The 16759-nt window shown below is 43.2% G+C and overlaps 1 protein-coding gene across 1 annotated transcript in view; it reads right to left on the bottom strand.

The window, feature by feature from the left end:
• PLD5 (phospholipase D family member 5) overlaps nucleotides 1-16759 on the bottom strand; it is a 352020-nt gene that overhangs the window by 98389 nt on the left and 236872 nt on the right. The window contains exon 12 of the mRNA XM_032591872.1: nucleotides 15639-15766. Within this exon, the coding sequence (XP_032447763.1) occupies nucleotides 15639-15766 (128 nt within the window). The remainder of the gene's footprint in view (nucleotides 1-15638; nucleotides 15767-16759) is intronic.

Below are 16759 nucleotides of genomic sequence, written 5' to 3'. Positions count from 1 at the left end.
GGACAGCCTAGCACAAAGGAGACCCTACAGAAATCTCTGCTGAGTGAATGAACGGAAACGATGTAGCGGGCAAATGACACCAGTGTGCAGCAGGCAAAGCCACTTGTAGATGTTGTCTGCTGAAAGCTCTTGGCAGATAAAGATTATAAACATTTGCCTTCTGAGAACAACATCAAAATCACTTTTATAAGAAGGCAGAGCATAATCCATAAATGTGAAAGTCAGAATGAGCAGTTCTCATCAGGGCCATGTGTTGATGGCGTGAAAGGCTTTTGCAACTTCAAAGTCCTGACGCGCCTGGGGCGTCCTCCGCCATCTGACTTTCGAGGATGCTACAGTGTCACAGGAGCAGCCTTCCGACTGAAGTGGGTTTGTTTGCCTGATACAAAACCAGCTCTTCAGAGGAAATACCTTAGCTCTTCTCGCTTGTGATTAACTTAGAAAAAACAGAGTCGGCTTCCTAATTAAAGAGAAAGGGATGCTTGAGACCTGTGCCATCAAGATTGCCAGTAGTCACATGTGGTTATGAAGCATTTGACATTTGGCTTCGGTGACCTGAGATGCACTGTCATGCCGAAAAAGGTAAAATATCTCATTATTAAATGCTTTATATTAATGACTTGTTGAAATAACCATATTTAGGATATTTGAGATTATATGACATCGATTAACATCAATTTGACTTCCTTCTTTTACATTTTTCTGTGGCTTGTAGAAAATTTTAAATTACATATGTGGCTCTCATTAGTGGCTTGCAGTATATCTCTATTGGACAGGTCTGCTTTAGAGATCCAAACGGCCTGGGGCTGACAGCTCCAGGGACGAAGACTTCAGCTACTCTGATGGACTGCTCTCTAAAAAGTTTTTGTAATTTTTTTTATATTTATTTATTTTTAAGAGAGAGAGAGAGAGAGAGAGAGAGTGAACACGAGCAGGAGAGAGGCAGAGAGAGAGGGGGGACAGAGGATCTGAAGCAGGCTGTGTGCTGACAGCAGAGAGCCGGATGTGGGTCTCAAACTCACAAACTGTGAGATCATGCCATGAGCCAAAGACAGATGCTTAACCAACCGAGCCACCCAGGTGCCCCTGCTAAGAAGTTTAAGCATGTGAGTAGACAGAGTTTTCCCTCTCGTGAGTACTGGAATTTCAAATCTATGTGTCGCTTTTAATGGTCAGTGTTTCTTCCTGCCCTGTGGACAGCTGTCACTTGTCTGAGCTGTCAGTGTTCTTCTCTGATTTGTGACTTCTTTTTTTTTATTATTAAAAAAATTTTTTTTAATGCTTATTTATTTTTCCTCTCAGGACTGCCTTCGCTGCATCCCAAAGCTAATGCTTGTTTATTTTTGAGAGACAGACAGAGACAGACCATGAGCAGGGGAACACAGAGAGAGCCACACACATACACACACAGAATCAGAAGCAGGCTCTGTGCTCTGAACTGGCAGCACGGAGCCCGACATGTCTCTCGACCTGAGATCATGACCTGAGCCGAAGTCGGACGCTTAACCGACTAAGCCACCCAAGCGCCCCTCTGATTTGTGACTTCTTATTGGCCACAATTTGGGTATTCATTAAACCTGTGGTGAACCTAAGAAAAAACAGATCTGTTGTAAGTCCTACAGGGTGTTCTAGTAAGGAAAAGGCTGGGTGCGGTCTTTTTGTATATTCTTTGGTTCTTGGTTTATTCCAGTTAGAGCAGGCTCTCAGATATTGAGTTTCTAGATCTTTGGGATATTACTGTAAATGTGGGATGTTGCTATGTGTTTGGATCACTGACTCAGACAATTATTGAGTAAGAAAAAGAGTGTAGCACAGGCAAAGGAGTGTTACATAAACCGGAAGGTTTGGGTTGCCGTAACTCTGATGTTAACTGATGGAATAATTCCGGGACATGTTTTCAGTTAGCCTCTTGGAGGTAGTTTCCTGATCTGTAAATGAAATTTCTAAAGCAGTCCTGTGTATCTCACAGGGCAGCTGTGAGGAGCAAAGAAATCAATGTTTGTGGGAAATTTTTAAGAAGTCTGAAGCTCTTACTTAAAACTAGGAACCGATGAACATTTGTGTCTTTGTGTTTGGTTTACCTTAATCTTGTGTTACTATGAAGCACGGTTTCTCCCACAGGCCTCTGAGAATGACATTCAGAACCACCATTTCGAGAATAAACATATCCAGCAGCACAGGCAAATAATTCAGAAGTGGAAGAGTATTGGGGCGCCGGGATGTCTCAGTCAGTTAAGCGTCCGACTTCGGCTCAGGTCATGATCTCACAGTTCGTGGGTTCAAGCCCCACATCAGGCTCTGCACTGACACCTCAGGGCCTGGAGCCTACTTCAGATTCTGGGTCTCCCTCTCTCTCTGCCCCTCCCCTGCTCATGCTGTGTCTCTTTCTGTCTCTCAACAATAAATCAATGTTAAAAAAAAAATAAGTAGAAGAGTATTTTTAGGCTGTTTTTAAGGTCAAATATGGTACATTTTACTCTGACTATAACAACATAGTTTAGCAGTTGGTGGGTGGGGAGTAAGAAGGCCACGGTGTAAGAGCTGCAAGACAATGGAGCTAATTTTCCATGCACAGTTTCTAGGGGGAATTAAGCTTCAGAAAACGTTTTTAAGACTATGACAGTTATATTTTGGTGAATTCAACAATAAAGGACTGAAGTGACAGCTAATTATAATAAAAGATGCTTGAGCTGTAATAGTTGAAGTATGTGGAATGATTTATGGGTATGAGTAGTATCCTCAAAAATCATTGTATCAAGATAATACATTCCAATTTTTTCCAATTAAAATATGAAAGCCATGAAGTAAAAAAAAAAAAAGTGGGAAAATAAAATTCACCTAAATGAGTCTTTTTAAATAGAGTTGTTAAAATCAATGCATTTCCTAGGTCTGACTAAGCCCTCAAAGGAATCCAGTGAAACGTTTTTAATAAACTTTTGTTAAAGGAAACAAAATTTGTATGTATGTGTTCCGCAAGCTTTTCTAGTGAAGATATTTACCTCAATATTAAAAACAAAACAAAACTCCATGGTTTAAAGTGGTATTTTTATGCATACAATAACTTATTTTCAGAATAGTGTATTTCACCATCACGAGGGCAACGTCAGAAATGTTCCCCAACTGGCGTCACCAGCTTTTGGGGAAGGACACTGCTGTGTCATCAGGCCCAACATTCAGAGTGAGTGTGAGGCCAGGCTCTGGGGGGCACACATCTGCACTGTGGACCGGAAGTCAGATGGGGATGCAGAGGTACCATGTATGAAGTGCTGAGGATAACGATGATGATATTAGCTCACACTCACTGAGCTCCCGTGTCAGCTGTGATGAAGAAACCAGAGCCACGTCAGCTCTTGCCATCTCCTCCTTGCCCTTCAACACACGGTCCCGTAACGCCGCACCATCTTCAGTCTCCAACATTCCCTCCACCGAATCCCAGGGAGGTGACCATGTAGCCCCTGCCCACAACAGGGAGCTAACTCTCTCACGGGGTTGGCCTGTCCATCGCTGGAAGGCTCCAGTGTTAGAAGCTTCTTGCTCACACAGACGTAAGCCCTTTCCTCTGGAATTCCATCTGCGATTCCTAATTCTCCTGCGAAGTGGCTTTAAGCCTCACGTGGTTACTGAACACGCTCTCGTTTGGTAATTCATTCATTCATTGGATAAAACAATTTTAAGCATCTAGTATGTGCCAGGCACTGAAGAGGTGCCGGGATTTCATGCATTAACCCACAGTCAGGGGACCCTCTTCCAGTCCTTGGAACAGGCTCCCCGACACCTATCTGGGATTCTAAAAACCATCTGTGGGGAGGCAGATGGTGAAAACGGGGAATTAACAGGAGGGCTTTGTTTATCCCTCAGAGACTGAACATACAAACGGACATTGGTCAAACCATATATATATATAAATTTTTTTTCAACGTTTTTTATTTATTTTTGGGACAGAGAGAGACAGAGCATGAACGGGGGAGGGGCAGAGAGAGAGGGAGACACAGAATCGGAAACAGGCTCCAGGCTCCGAGCCATCAGCCCAGAGCCCGACGCGGGGCTCGAACTCACGGACCGCGAGATCGTGACCTGGCTGAAGTCGGACGCTTAACCGACTGCGCCACCCAGGCGCCCCAAACCATATATATATAAAACAGATCTCTGACTCACAACCTGCAGTAACCAGCCCAGAAAACCAAACAGCAACTCCTGTAGCAATTGGCTCCAAAATGACCAGGACTTGATTAAAAATTCTCCAATCGTCCTCATGTTTCCTGCTCTCAAATTAGGATCAAACCGGAGGAAGCCACATATGTCTCCCTAACCAATCAATCGCACGATAAACCCCCTTCTAGTCCGCCCTGCTATCACTCCCTCCAGCGGCACGCACCTGAAGCCTTTCCTCTTCCTGCCACAAAGCCTCCCCTCTGCCTGCCTTTAAGTCCCTGCCGGAGCCCCGTGGTAGTGGCTGACTCCCCAGCTGTAGCACACTCTCAATAAACAGCTTCTGCTTATTTTCACTTGGGTGGCCTTCATTTATCTTCACACCCCTGTTCAATTTCCTCTCATTATGAGCACTGATCTGATTAACTAGCTAAAATCTCTTTAAGTCTGTGTCTGAAAACCAAGGTTTTAGTTCTGTCTCCCAGACTTGTTAAGTGTAAATCTGGCCAGTTGCCTTCTATGCATTTTACTGCTGGTGTTAATGTTGGGCAGCACAGGATATAGAATTAAAAGCCCCTCATCCATGCCCCTGGGGTGTCACTGCCCACGTCTCTGTGCTGTTAAGGAGGCCACATGCTTTGGAGATTTATGAAATCTTTGCCAAAGATCATAAATAAACACTAGCGCCTCTGGCTTTCTCTTGACCTTGACCTAGGTAACTTATCAAGGAAGGAAAAAGGTTTCTTTGTCATCAGCTCCAAGGCTGCCATGTATTAAGCAGTAACCTGCTGCAGGTTCAGTGTTGGGTGTGTTAGAATATCTCATTCCATTCCTAGCAATTGTATGAGTTTGGTAGTATTACTCTAATTGTAGAGATACAGAAATCAAAGCTCAGGGGAAAAAACAAAAAACAATAAAAAAAACTGATCAGCATCATATAATTGTAAAAGGTGGAAAGAAAATTTGATGTCAGTCCTATCTGACTCCAACCCCTACGCTATAGTGCTGAGCAAGGAACTTATGACAACCAACAAAAAATAACAAGGCCTACAAACAGTGAATCTAGATTTAGCCTCCTTGCAGAAGAAAAGTGCTCCTACAGCGATAAGCCAAAGTCCACACGGGGAGGCTACTTTTTTTTTTTTTAATTTTTTTTTTTTTAACGTTTTATTTGTTTTTGAGACAGGGAGAGACAGAGCATGAACAGGGGAGGGTCAGAGAGAGGGAGACACAGAATCTGAAACAGGCTCCAGGCTCTGAGCTGTCAGCACAGAGCCGACGAGGGGCTCGATCTCACAGACCGCGAGATCATGCCCTGAGCCGAAGTCGGCCACCTAACCGACTGAGCCACCCAGGCGTCCCCGGGGAGGCTACTTTTGAAGTACTATACTGAATTCTGGCCATCCTATTTTATTTATTTTTTTTATAAATGTTTATTTATTTTGAGAGGGTGAGTGGAGGAAGGGCAGAGAGGGAGGGAGAGAATCCCAAGCAGGCTCTGTGCTGTCAGTGCAGAGCCTGATGCGGGGCTTCATCTCACAACTGTGAGATCACGACCCCAGCTGAAATCAAGAGTGAGATGCTTAACCAACTGAGCCACCCAGGCACCCTGGCCATCATAGTCTAAGAGGGACTTTAGCCAAATGGGATTATATATAGATAAAAAGTGGCCAGGATAAAGACCTGAGACACATCACATAAGGAGCCATGATAGAGATCTCAGATTATCATGCCATTCCGAACATATTTATTCAGGGAGTAGGAGCTGGAGGGACATGTAAGGGAAAATTTTGGAAATAAAGGATTTCCACTTGGAAGGACTTACTAAGCCCCATCTTAGCAAAGGCAGACAGGACAGGGTAAAGTGATGCTCTTATTTCTTCACCTAACTGCACAAATTGAGACTATTTTTATAAGAGACAATAAACTGGCTTTGTAAGAATGCCTCCCAAGGGAGACTAGGAAAGAGATTTCCTACTTACGCCTCTTTTGAACAATACCATCTGCCAAATTGTTCCTGTAAATATTGTAGAAAATAATCGTGACATTGTCAATGAAGGTGTGGCCTGCTAATCTGTTTCCTCTGTAAGGAACCTGCCTACCCCCCACCCCGCCCCATTTACTTTAGAATGCATCTGCACCCAAACCTGACCTTTCTGAGCAGCCCAGATAATCTTCTAAATCAACACCGCGGGAATTAATCCTTTGTTTGCCTTCACTGCGTGTTGCCCAAGGAATATTAATTATTCTCTGTTGCTTTTCTGGTTGAGTTTCCTTTTGCTTTGGTTCGTTTTTATTTCGCTTCTGACATCTGGTTACCGGCATTACCAGTGTTCCACTAGGAGCTAAGCATGTCTGTAGAAACTCATAAATTCTGGGGAAAAGGTAGGCGCAGTGCCAGCACTGACTGGGGTTGGCAAGATGCTCCACGGGACAGAGGCCTCCTCTTGCCCACTGGTTCACCCCCTGGGTGTTCAAACTCTGCCTCTTCCCTCTGTCCTTTTAGCTGAAAGAAAAGGGGACAGGTGCCAGAACCAAAGGTGTGTTAAACCTTAGTTCTCTTTCTCATTGCTAATGTCAGGCACAACCTCAACCTGATGGAGGCTTGCCAAGAGTGACCCGGCCTGGTGAGCAGAGGGAGTGGGACTCTGCTCAATATCTCACCAAATGGTCACTGTCGGGAACTAGCAGCTACAGATGAAACCAGTAGTTTGGGGGCAGTAAAGAACCATCATTATTCAGGTGCTCAAGATATTAGACAAAAAGCAACAGATACCAGCCAATCCCTTTTCTGTTTGTCCAAATGTCCAGTGGACATGAAAACTGCCCCTTTCTCCTGACATTCCCCATTTCTGTTGACAGTTTGGTCCTTCTCTAGTGGGCCCACTTCCAGGGGCTGGAAATAAGCCCACTGTTCCTTCTGGCTCATTCCTTATGGCCCATCAGTCATTATGATGCAGCGTTTTGCCAGGTCTGTCATTCCATTTCCTTGTAGCTCCCATAGTCCCTGTGTGTACCAGTCAGAGCGATCCAGAGAAACAGAACTGACAGGGGATATATATATATAACCAACAGGAGATCTTATATCTATATGTACATAGATAGGTAGATAGAGAGACAGAGATAGACAGAGATAGATAGAGATAGAGATAGATAGAGATATAGATAGAGATTGATAGAGATAGAGACAGAGACAGAGATAGAGACAGAGATAGAGAGATAGAGATACATAGAGAGAATTTTAAGGAATTGGCTTGGCTTGCGATTGTAGGAGCTCACAAGTCTGAAATCCACAAGGCAAGCTAGCAGGGTAGGGACTCAGGCAGGGTGTCTGTGTTGCAGTCTTGGGACCAAATTTCTTCTGGAAACTTCAGTCTTTGCTCTTGAGAGCTGCAACTGGTTGGGTGAGGCCCACCCTTAGTATGAAGAATAATCCACTTTACTCAAGTCTACTGATTTAAATGTTAATCACACCTCAAAACAACCTTCACAGCAACATCTAGACTGTTTGAAGAAACAACTGGGCATCAAGTTGACACAATCTGCCTTCCCACCATCATTACCCAATCCTGTCACTTCTCGCTTTTTGGCCATAGGCTCCCTGTCTCCCCACTCTTGTCACCCCTCCACCCATGCCCTTTGTCAAGGTCTGTTCCAGTCCTGCCAGGTCCCGGCCTCAATCACGATCCTCAGTGGCCCCTGTAGCCTGCAGGACTCAATTCACACACACCCTGTGCAGGGCAATCTCAGGCTTTCCTGAGTTTATCTGTGTCTTTCCTAGCCTTGGGTACAAGGGCTCTGCAACTAGAACATTCTGGGCTGGCAAGAAATTGCTCACAGATCTTCTAACACCACACTCATTCCCAGTGCTGTGTATTTGCCCAGAATCCCTTTCTTTCCTCAGCTCACAAATCCCTTAAGGGTCAGCTCAACATCCAACATCTCACTGTGGCCTTTACTATTTAGTCTGCGAGGATTTTCTTCTTCCCAAGTCCCCAAAGTACTCATTGACAATCCTACTCATTCAGCACCAGGGTTCATGGCCTCGGGCTGTGGAACACAGAGGACCCTGACCTTGACCCTGAGCTTGGGGTAACAGCTCTACTGTCACCATCTTGAAGTTCTTGATAATTTTTTTAGCAAGAGGTCCCACATTTTCATCTCATACTGGGTCCCACAAATTATGCTGTTTGGCCCACTTGGCAAATATCCTGGGTAGTCATGCTCCCTTGAAGAATGCTCAAATGTTTTGTTTTTCAAACTGGATTCTAAAGTTTTTGCAGGTTTCTGTCATTTTTTTCCAAACTCTCTGCCGTGATTAGGGCAGTTTCCTGAATAGAGTAAATGTGCAATAGCCACGTTGATTACTTCTACCACTGTAATCCCTGGTCTTCTCATTGTTCAGTTGTTCTGTTGCTAAGGATACAGAACCCTACAATTACCAGATTTGGAATCACATATTTTTCATAAGGTAGCACGTGTAGTGAAAAGGCCCGAGAGTCCTTAAGTCCTAAATCCTGACACAAGGGATGAAGGGGTCGCGGGTAAGTGACTAACATCTACCCACTCCAACCCTCCAGCCCTTCACCTCAGTGTTCTCATCGGTAAATTGCATCTCATGCAATTTATTTTTTAAACTTACTATACTGGTTTGGAGCAGCATTTGTGGAAACACAGAGGCTTCAAGGAATATGTGATCCACAAAATTAACTGTGGAAAGCAGTTCATGGCCAAAAGGGTTTAATGAGGGTTCATCCTCTCCTACCCTCTTAGAGATTCTCAGAGCACATTAGCATATTAATGGCTCTGAGGAGTCCCACGGTAAAAGAAACCTATTTAAATGAAACCCATAGCTTCTCACTCTCAGGGAGTAGAGTCCCCTTCTCAGTGAACGGCATTTCCTAAGACACACCTTGGGAAACACTAGACTGATTATTCTCTGAGCTAATTTCCAGTTCCAAGATAAACAGCCTTAGTGATTCTAGATTCCAGGCAGAGCCTGGGCTGGCGGGTCCCGTCTCCCACCGGAGCCACGGGATGTGTGTGGGTGCGCTGAACTGCTGTGCCACCACCCAGGTGCCGGTCACTGATGGTCTCGTCACCAGCAAGGTCACCGGGCTCGTGTGCCCCATGAGAACCGGCCTGTTTCAATGTACTCCTTTTTAGGTCTTTTCAGAACAAAGGTGGATTAAGGTTAAAATACACGTTAACAGAGTTTAAACAGGCCTATTCCTGTTTGCTCAAAATGCATTTTAAAATATTATTTAGGGGAAGCTGGGTGGCTCAGTTGGTTAAGCAACCAACTCTTGACTTCACCTCAGGTCCTGAACTCACGGTTCATGAGTTTGAGCCCCACGTCCGGCTCTGCTCTGACAGTGCGGAGCCTGCTTGGGATTCTGTCTCCCTCTCTCTCTCTGCCCCTCCCCAGCTCACTTTCTATCTCTCTAAAAATAAATAAAAATAAACTTTAAGAACAATAAAAAATAAAACATTATTTAAAAATCTCCCCTTTTCAGAGTTGCCAGATTCTCGTGACCAATGAGCCTATGGAAATCTGCTTTGAACTCCCGTCTACTATTCATTCAAGAGGGTATGTTCAAAAATTATAAATGTAACTATTTCTAAAAATGTGATTTTCATGTTTTCCTTCCTGCTTCTTGTACTTCAGCATCACACCTTCCAGAGCCCCTTGGTTTAAAGATTGCTGTGCCCTTTTCTTCCTACTCCACACACCCGTCAATCTTTTGTTTGTTTTGTTAGTGTTGTATTTTTTGTTTCCTCCATGGTGTTTTTAAGCACTCCCAAGACTCACAAACCCAGACCCCTTTGTGGAAAAGCCTGTGGCGCTATCCCTTTCCTCCCACAGGATTCCCTGGTGGCCGTGGATTCCGGGGGAGCACCCTGAACCATGGGGGAGAGGAATACAGAAGCACATATATTGACTCCCTAGTCTTTGAAATTCGACCCAGAGGCTAAGAGAGTCTGCAGAGCTCAGTACCAAGCAACAGCAGGTGCCAACCTGTGGCCATCATATCATCGTGGGTGTGCAATCAGAAAGAAGTGAATGAGTAAAGGGTTTCTTGATGAACAGTATTGTTACCTTTTCTTAAAAGAGCTAGTGAGATGAAATCTATAGCTTAGGAAACAGCAAGATCATGGAAGAGAATGAGTTTTCATAAATATAATTTATTTTTTATTTCTTAAAAGTAAAAAAAAAAGGTTTATTTATTTTTGAGAGAGACAGAGAGAACACGAGCGGGGGAGGAGCAGAGAGAGAGGGAAATAGAGGATCCGAAGCAGGCTCCACGCTGACAGCATTGACCCTGATGTGGCGCTTCAACTCACCAACTGAGATCATGACCTGAGCTGAAGTAGGACACTCAACCAACTGAGCCACCCAGGTGCTCCATGCAGTTTACTTTTTAAAATTATTAGCAGTGAGGGGTGCTTTAATGGCACAGTGGGTTAAGCGTCTGACTTTGGCTCAAGTCACAATCTCACGGTTCATGATTCAAGCCCCACGTCGGGCTCTGTGCTGACAGCTCAGAGCCTGGAGCCTGCTTTGGGTTCTGTGTCTCCCCCTCTCCCTGCTCCTCCCCAGCTTGTGTTCTCTCTCTCTCAAAAATAAATAAATAAACTTAAAAAAAAGTTTAAAATTATTAGCAGTGAAAGAAGAGTGAGGAGTTTGGAGAAAGACTGCCTGGATATGAACTCTAGCCTTACTACCTCCTGGAAGGTGACCTTGGGTAAGTCACTTAATTGTGCCTCACTTTCTGCCTTTCTAAAATAAAGCCATGATGGTATTATTTACAATAAAGGGTGATCGTGAGAATTAAGTAAATTCATACTTTTTCAATCCTTAAAGAAGGCTTAGTACAGAGAAAGCCCTCAATACAATGAAGCTTTGATTTTTAGTATTATTATTTCTCCTACTTGCCATACATTGAAGGGAATAATTAGTAACAATAATCTGATTGCACTAGAAAACTTCACAAAATATAAAGCTGATGAAAGAGGTTGAATTTGACGCTTGGAAAATGCATTCTAATTCTTCATGTAATTGTTAGCCTCACGCACAACTTTGTTCAAAGGAAAATCTGCTCTCACGTACGGGTCCTGCTGAGCAGTGTTTTATGCCACACTGAGGCAGACCAAGAAAAATCCCACGCAGCCAAGCACAGTTGAAAGGAAACCTAACTTAAGGTAGATGATTGAGCGTAATAATGGGATCCCAAATACTGAGTGCTATGGGGAGGGGTGGACAAGGTAGGAAACAGCACTTTTGTGGAAGTGCAGAGAGGCAGGGGAAAGGAGGTGGGTGTTGAAAGAGAACCCTCTTAGCAGGTGACATAGATGCAGGGAAGCTGATGGGATGCTAACTGTTCTTGAAGAAGAGTTTTAAACCCTGTCCCCTCCCCAGCTACATCTCGTCTCCAACCTCATCCAAGAGTATAGTCTCTTCTGAGAGGAAAATGAGAAAGACTGTTAAAGGAGGAATGAGATTTATTTTAGTTTTTAAGAGTTTGGTTTAGCAGAAAATGACAACTTTGCATCGATTTCCACCTCAGCCCCAGATGGACTCTACCAACTTGACCATAAATCTAAAGAATAGGAGAGCCATCTCCAAATGCCTGATTCCTACACAGGTTAGAAAGTGTTTTACTATTTTACAGGAGAGAAGAGTCACAGAATAGCATCTGTTCTGTTTTTATTTTCCAATAGTATCTTCATTTGGAAGATGGCCATAATAGCCACCCTTAAGTTGCTATGAGAACTGAAGAATCAGGTCTGAAGCTATTAGCACAGTGCCTAGCACATACATACTAGCCTTTTGTAAAAAATAACAAAGATTTCTTCCATTCACCTCCTCCCAATTCCCTGGCCTCGGTGGAGTTTAACCTGTTATTAAATTTACAACCAGCATAACAATGCAGATTTCTGCAAAAGCATGTGCCCTGAAAACACTGATGGGTTAAACATTTGCTATCAATGTATGCATTTCATTCCAGCCTTTTCTCCAGCCTACTCAAGGGTGCTCTCCAAGGACTGTTTCCATGGACAGCTGGTGAATATGACACTTCATGTGCCCTCTCTTCATGGAGATGTTTGGAATTGTTAAAAAGGAAGCCCAAAATGGAGTCACTTATGTTAAATCCCATATCTGCAAACCAAGATTTAAGATCTAATTTAACTGCAGTTTCAACCACTCTGGAATGTAACATTTAACCAGCCAATATGGAATTACCTGGTCCGCACTAGTGAAATAATCCACCAGAGAGATCTCTCCTGTTACCCTTAGCGAGGTGACTTTGCTTGAAATAATTCATTCTTTGCTAATAATTACCTTCCCCCCCTCCCTTTCTTCCTTTAAAAACTTTTCCCTTTCTACAGCCCACAGAGCTCCTGTTTACTAATTCGTAAACGGTTGAATAAAGCCAATTTGATCCCTGAATTTACTCAGTTGAATTTTTGTTATTTAACAGAGTGCTGAGCACCTTTTCATAGTCCTCCTTTCTGTGAATTTATGATGGATCAAAAAATAAGTTTATTTTTTAACCTGTTATTTCACTTACTCCATACTTAAGATGCACCATGATATCCATTTAGGTTTTTAAAAGTAAACTCTGCTGGTATATCTGAGCTGGTCTCTTTGAAGGAGAGAAATCTCAGGAGTCCATTCTGTTTATTCTCCCTTTCATTACCTGGCTTATGAGCTGAGAACAAACCAGCTATGCGACAGGACAGGGTCAGAGGGACAGATCTGGAGGCCCAGCTCACACAACAGCATAATAGAGAGGTTGCAATTCTCCAGTTCCTACTGAGAAGGACATTTAAGTGAATGGCAAAGAGTTGACTGCTCCTTAGCAAAGGTGCTTGACTAGTTGTGAAACAGAGCTGGGTCCTGGTATTGTCCCATGTTGTCCTCTGACTCATGGGCAAGTCTGGTCTTCTCCATACATGAAGGGAAACTATCACTTCACAATGTGTAAGCCAGCAGAGATCCCAAGATGGTTTCAAGTCTTCATTTGACTAATAGGAAATAACGTGCCACCCATTCTTCATCTGCATTTACCATGTTTTGTGGGGAAGACTTGCCATTTAACAGTGAGGATGCATTTCCAAATGAGTACACAGCAAGGAATGAACCTTAAAAGGTCAGCCTACTTTCCTACAAAACACACAGCAAAAATCAGAGACCAAGGAGTAAGCCTCAAGCAGGGAAACCAACACTTGACTATTCATGTCCATTTGCCTAATGAAAGAAGTAAAAGGAAACGAAGATAACTTGCTCAAACATTTGGAGAAAAATGTCATTAAACCTGAATAATTCAAACCCCAGTCAAAAGGAATTCACGGAACTTTAAACCTTTTCAACTAACATTGCTTAATGACAAAGGAAATACAATTTGGTGGTGGGGAAGTGCATTAAAAAAAAAAAGGCAAAATGATTCTCAAGTTAAAAACCACCTGAAGCAGAATTTACGTGTAATCAGTATTGTGATAGAACCGATTTACCTATTTATTATAGGAGACCAAGCTGATAATTTCTGGGCAAAAGATGCTTACTGATTAATAAAAGATGAATTCAGATATTTCTATAAATTAGACTTTTTATCTAACTCCTCTGAATTCATGAGGCTTTAATATTGCTTTTGACTTACTTCTGGTTTCTGAGGTAAGCCAAAGTTGCTATAACCAATATTTTTTATATCTGTGTTTGAAGGGCTATCAGACAGATATGTTAAATCAAAATTTGTATTTTTCATTAACAGAATTAATACTGAAAGGAATTGGCTTAAAAGATTTAGTACTGAAATTCAATTCAGGGCTCAGGTCTACTTATCTTTAAAATGGAGACAATAATAGTGTTTCCATCATAGGATCACTGTGAGGTTTAAAGTAAATAATTCATTTAAATGGTTTAGAACAGCACCTGGCATGCAATATAAGCTAGTTATTATTGTCACGATTGTTCATGGATACTATTATTTTGCTCAGAATCATTTTTATATCAGTAGATAGCGCCTTCAAATTTCCTGAGCAAATATAAAATAAACCATGTTTTGTCAATCTTGGATGGTGTCTGCATCCTAAAACTGACCAGAAAATTTTCTTCCAGTGTTCCCTTCTTGCTGGGGGGGAGACTGTATTATTAGAAATAACAGTGGTTTGGGGTGCCTGGGTGGCTCAGTTGGTTAAGTGTCCAACATTGGCTTAGATCATAATCTCACGGTTCGTGAGTTCGAGCTCCGCGTCAGGCTCTGTGCTGAGAGCTCAGAGCCTAGAGCCTGCTTCGGATTCTGTGTCTCCCTCTCTCTCTGCCCCTCCCCTGCTCACACTCTGTGTGTGTCTCTCTCTCAAAAAAGAAATAAAAAATTAAAAAATTAAAAAAAAAAAGAAACAACAGTGGTTTGACCCTCAAGACTGGATTACTGACTATCCTTTAAATATAAAACTAAACAAAACAACCTTAGATAGATTGTACTTTGGCTCTATACTGTCTATTCCCTGGAGAGGGAAGTAAGTGGACTTTTAGTATTTAGTTTGCCTGCTGTATATTTCTTTTACAGCTGCCACTGTTACCTGCCTGAACCAAAAGAAAGGAAGGTGTGGCATTTTAAGGACAAGAGGACAACAGTGGAAATCGGGGGGGGGGGGGGGGGGGATTAAATCCCTGAATCCACCAGTACAAATATCAAGTTACCTTCTCTCAGATTTATCCTATGTGGTGATGTCTTTCTTTACAAGTTACGGCCTTGTGTCTATCTGTACATCCCTACTTTCTTTCCCATAAGAAATGCAGTGCAATTCACTTGGTAATTCCAGTGATCTGAATATTAAAAGAGCTCAGCTAAAAGCACGTATGGGCCGCTTAGCATGCATGGTTGACCGGCCAGTCTTCCTATGCACCCCAGGACCGGAGAACTTCCCGCCATCAGTTGACTGGTGGGAAGAAGGTGATTTGCAATCCTCTGTGGATCGCGCTGGCACAAATAAATACCCGAACATTACAGATTTATCAAGTGAACCTTCAAGATATTTGAAGCGAATTATTCACAAAGAGGAAGATGACGTCCTCATGTTAAAATATTTATTAAAGGAATAACACAAAGGATTACTGTTCTCAAACATACCACCCTCCGCTGAAGTTATGTTTTCCTCTGTCTCACAGATTCTGTGACCCCATGCTGAACATTTAGGCCCGGATACCATAAATCACGTGCCATCCTGCTCTCCAGAATCTGGAGGTAGCATCTGAATTACAAAAGCAGAGACACAATAGTAGCATTTGGGGTGGATGATGCTGTCAAGGAAGGTGTCTCCTTTTACATGAAACAGAGGCGAGCCTGTTACAACTACACAGTTAAAGATAAAAAATGCTGTAGGTTTTGTTTCCCACAGCCACACTATGGGTGACCAAGCGCTTTATGAAGCTGGCACCTCTGATGCCGAGGGAACTCGGAGTTCATGTGATGTGCAAGGATTACCTGCCCCAGTGACTGCCAGTCTAAGCCGGCACTGCCGATGTAAACATGCTGCTTGTCCACGATCCAGAAGGAAGACTGCAGCCGGCCCTTGTTGTAGGCGGTCATGTTCATGTAGGTCACCTCGGCTCCTGGGGAGATCGAGGACATCCTGGTCAGCCTCAGAGTCAAGGCAATCAGACATCTACCAGCAACAATACTCATGGTTTGCACTGATCACAAATGGCATTCGGGAGGCCAAATATTTACATTAGCGAGGTGCACAGAAGACCCCCCAGGAGTTACTTTGTTCTCAAAAGAATCCACAAGGAAAATCATAAGAATTACACCTGCACCTGGTCAGAGGAGGCTCTAGTATCCACAAGAGACAAGAACTGTGGCTCCTCCAGTCAGATGTGATTCAAATCCCGGCTCCATCACTTACCACCCGGATGGTGAGATACGTGCACCAAACTTTTTTTCTTTTAGAGAAATTTTCATACAGATTTGCGATCAATAAAAGGGTCGTCCTGTTTCGTATTACAGCTCTCCTTCGCAAGACATTGTCTCTCTTATCCTTTCTATTCGTTATTTTCACCCTTGACCCTTCAATTGCTTTTGCTTCTTCATTATCCCCCTTCATGACTTAATCTGGATTTGGCCTCCTACTGGCCTTTCTTTTTTTTAATTTTTTTTTTAATGTTTATTTATTTTTGAGACAGAGAGAGACAGAGCATGAACAGGGGAGGGTCAGAGAGAGAGGGAGACACAGAATCGGAAGCAGGCTCCAGGCTCTGAGCCATCAGCCCAGAGCCCGACGCGGGGCTTGAACTCACGGACCGTGAGATCATCACCTGAGCTGAAGTCGGACACTTAACCGACTGAGCCACCCAGGCGCCCCTTCTACTGGCCTTTCTTAATCTGATGATTAATTTAAGCAACGATTATGTAAGCCTTACAAAAACGCAACCGTGAATGGTAAACTAGGTCACTCAAACTACTGTTAAAACCCAAAAACACATTTTAAGATCTAAATCTAGTTTTTTAAAAACGTTTTATTTATTTTTGAGAGAGACACGCAGAGAGAGTAGGGGAGAGGCAGAGAGGGAGGGGGACAGAGTATCTGAAGCAGCATCCAGGCTCTG

This window comes from Lynx canadensis, chromosome F1 (assembly GCF_007474595.2).
Source record: "Lynx canadensis isolate LIC74 chromosome F1, mLynCan4.pri.v2, whole genome shotgun sequence".
NCBI classification, from domain to species: domain Eukaryota; kingdom Metazoa; phylum Chordata; class Mammalia; order Carnivora; family Felidae; genus Lynx; species Lynx canadensis.
This window is presented reverse-complemented; position numbering and strand designations above follow the sequence as displayed.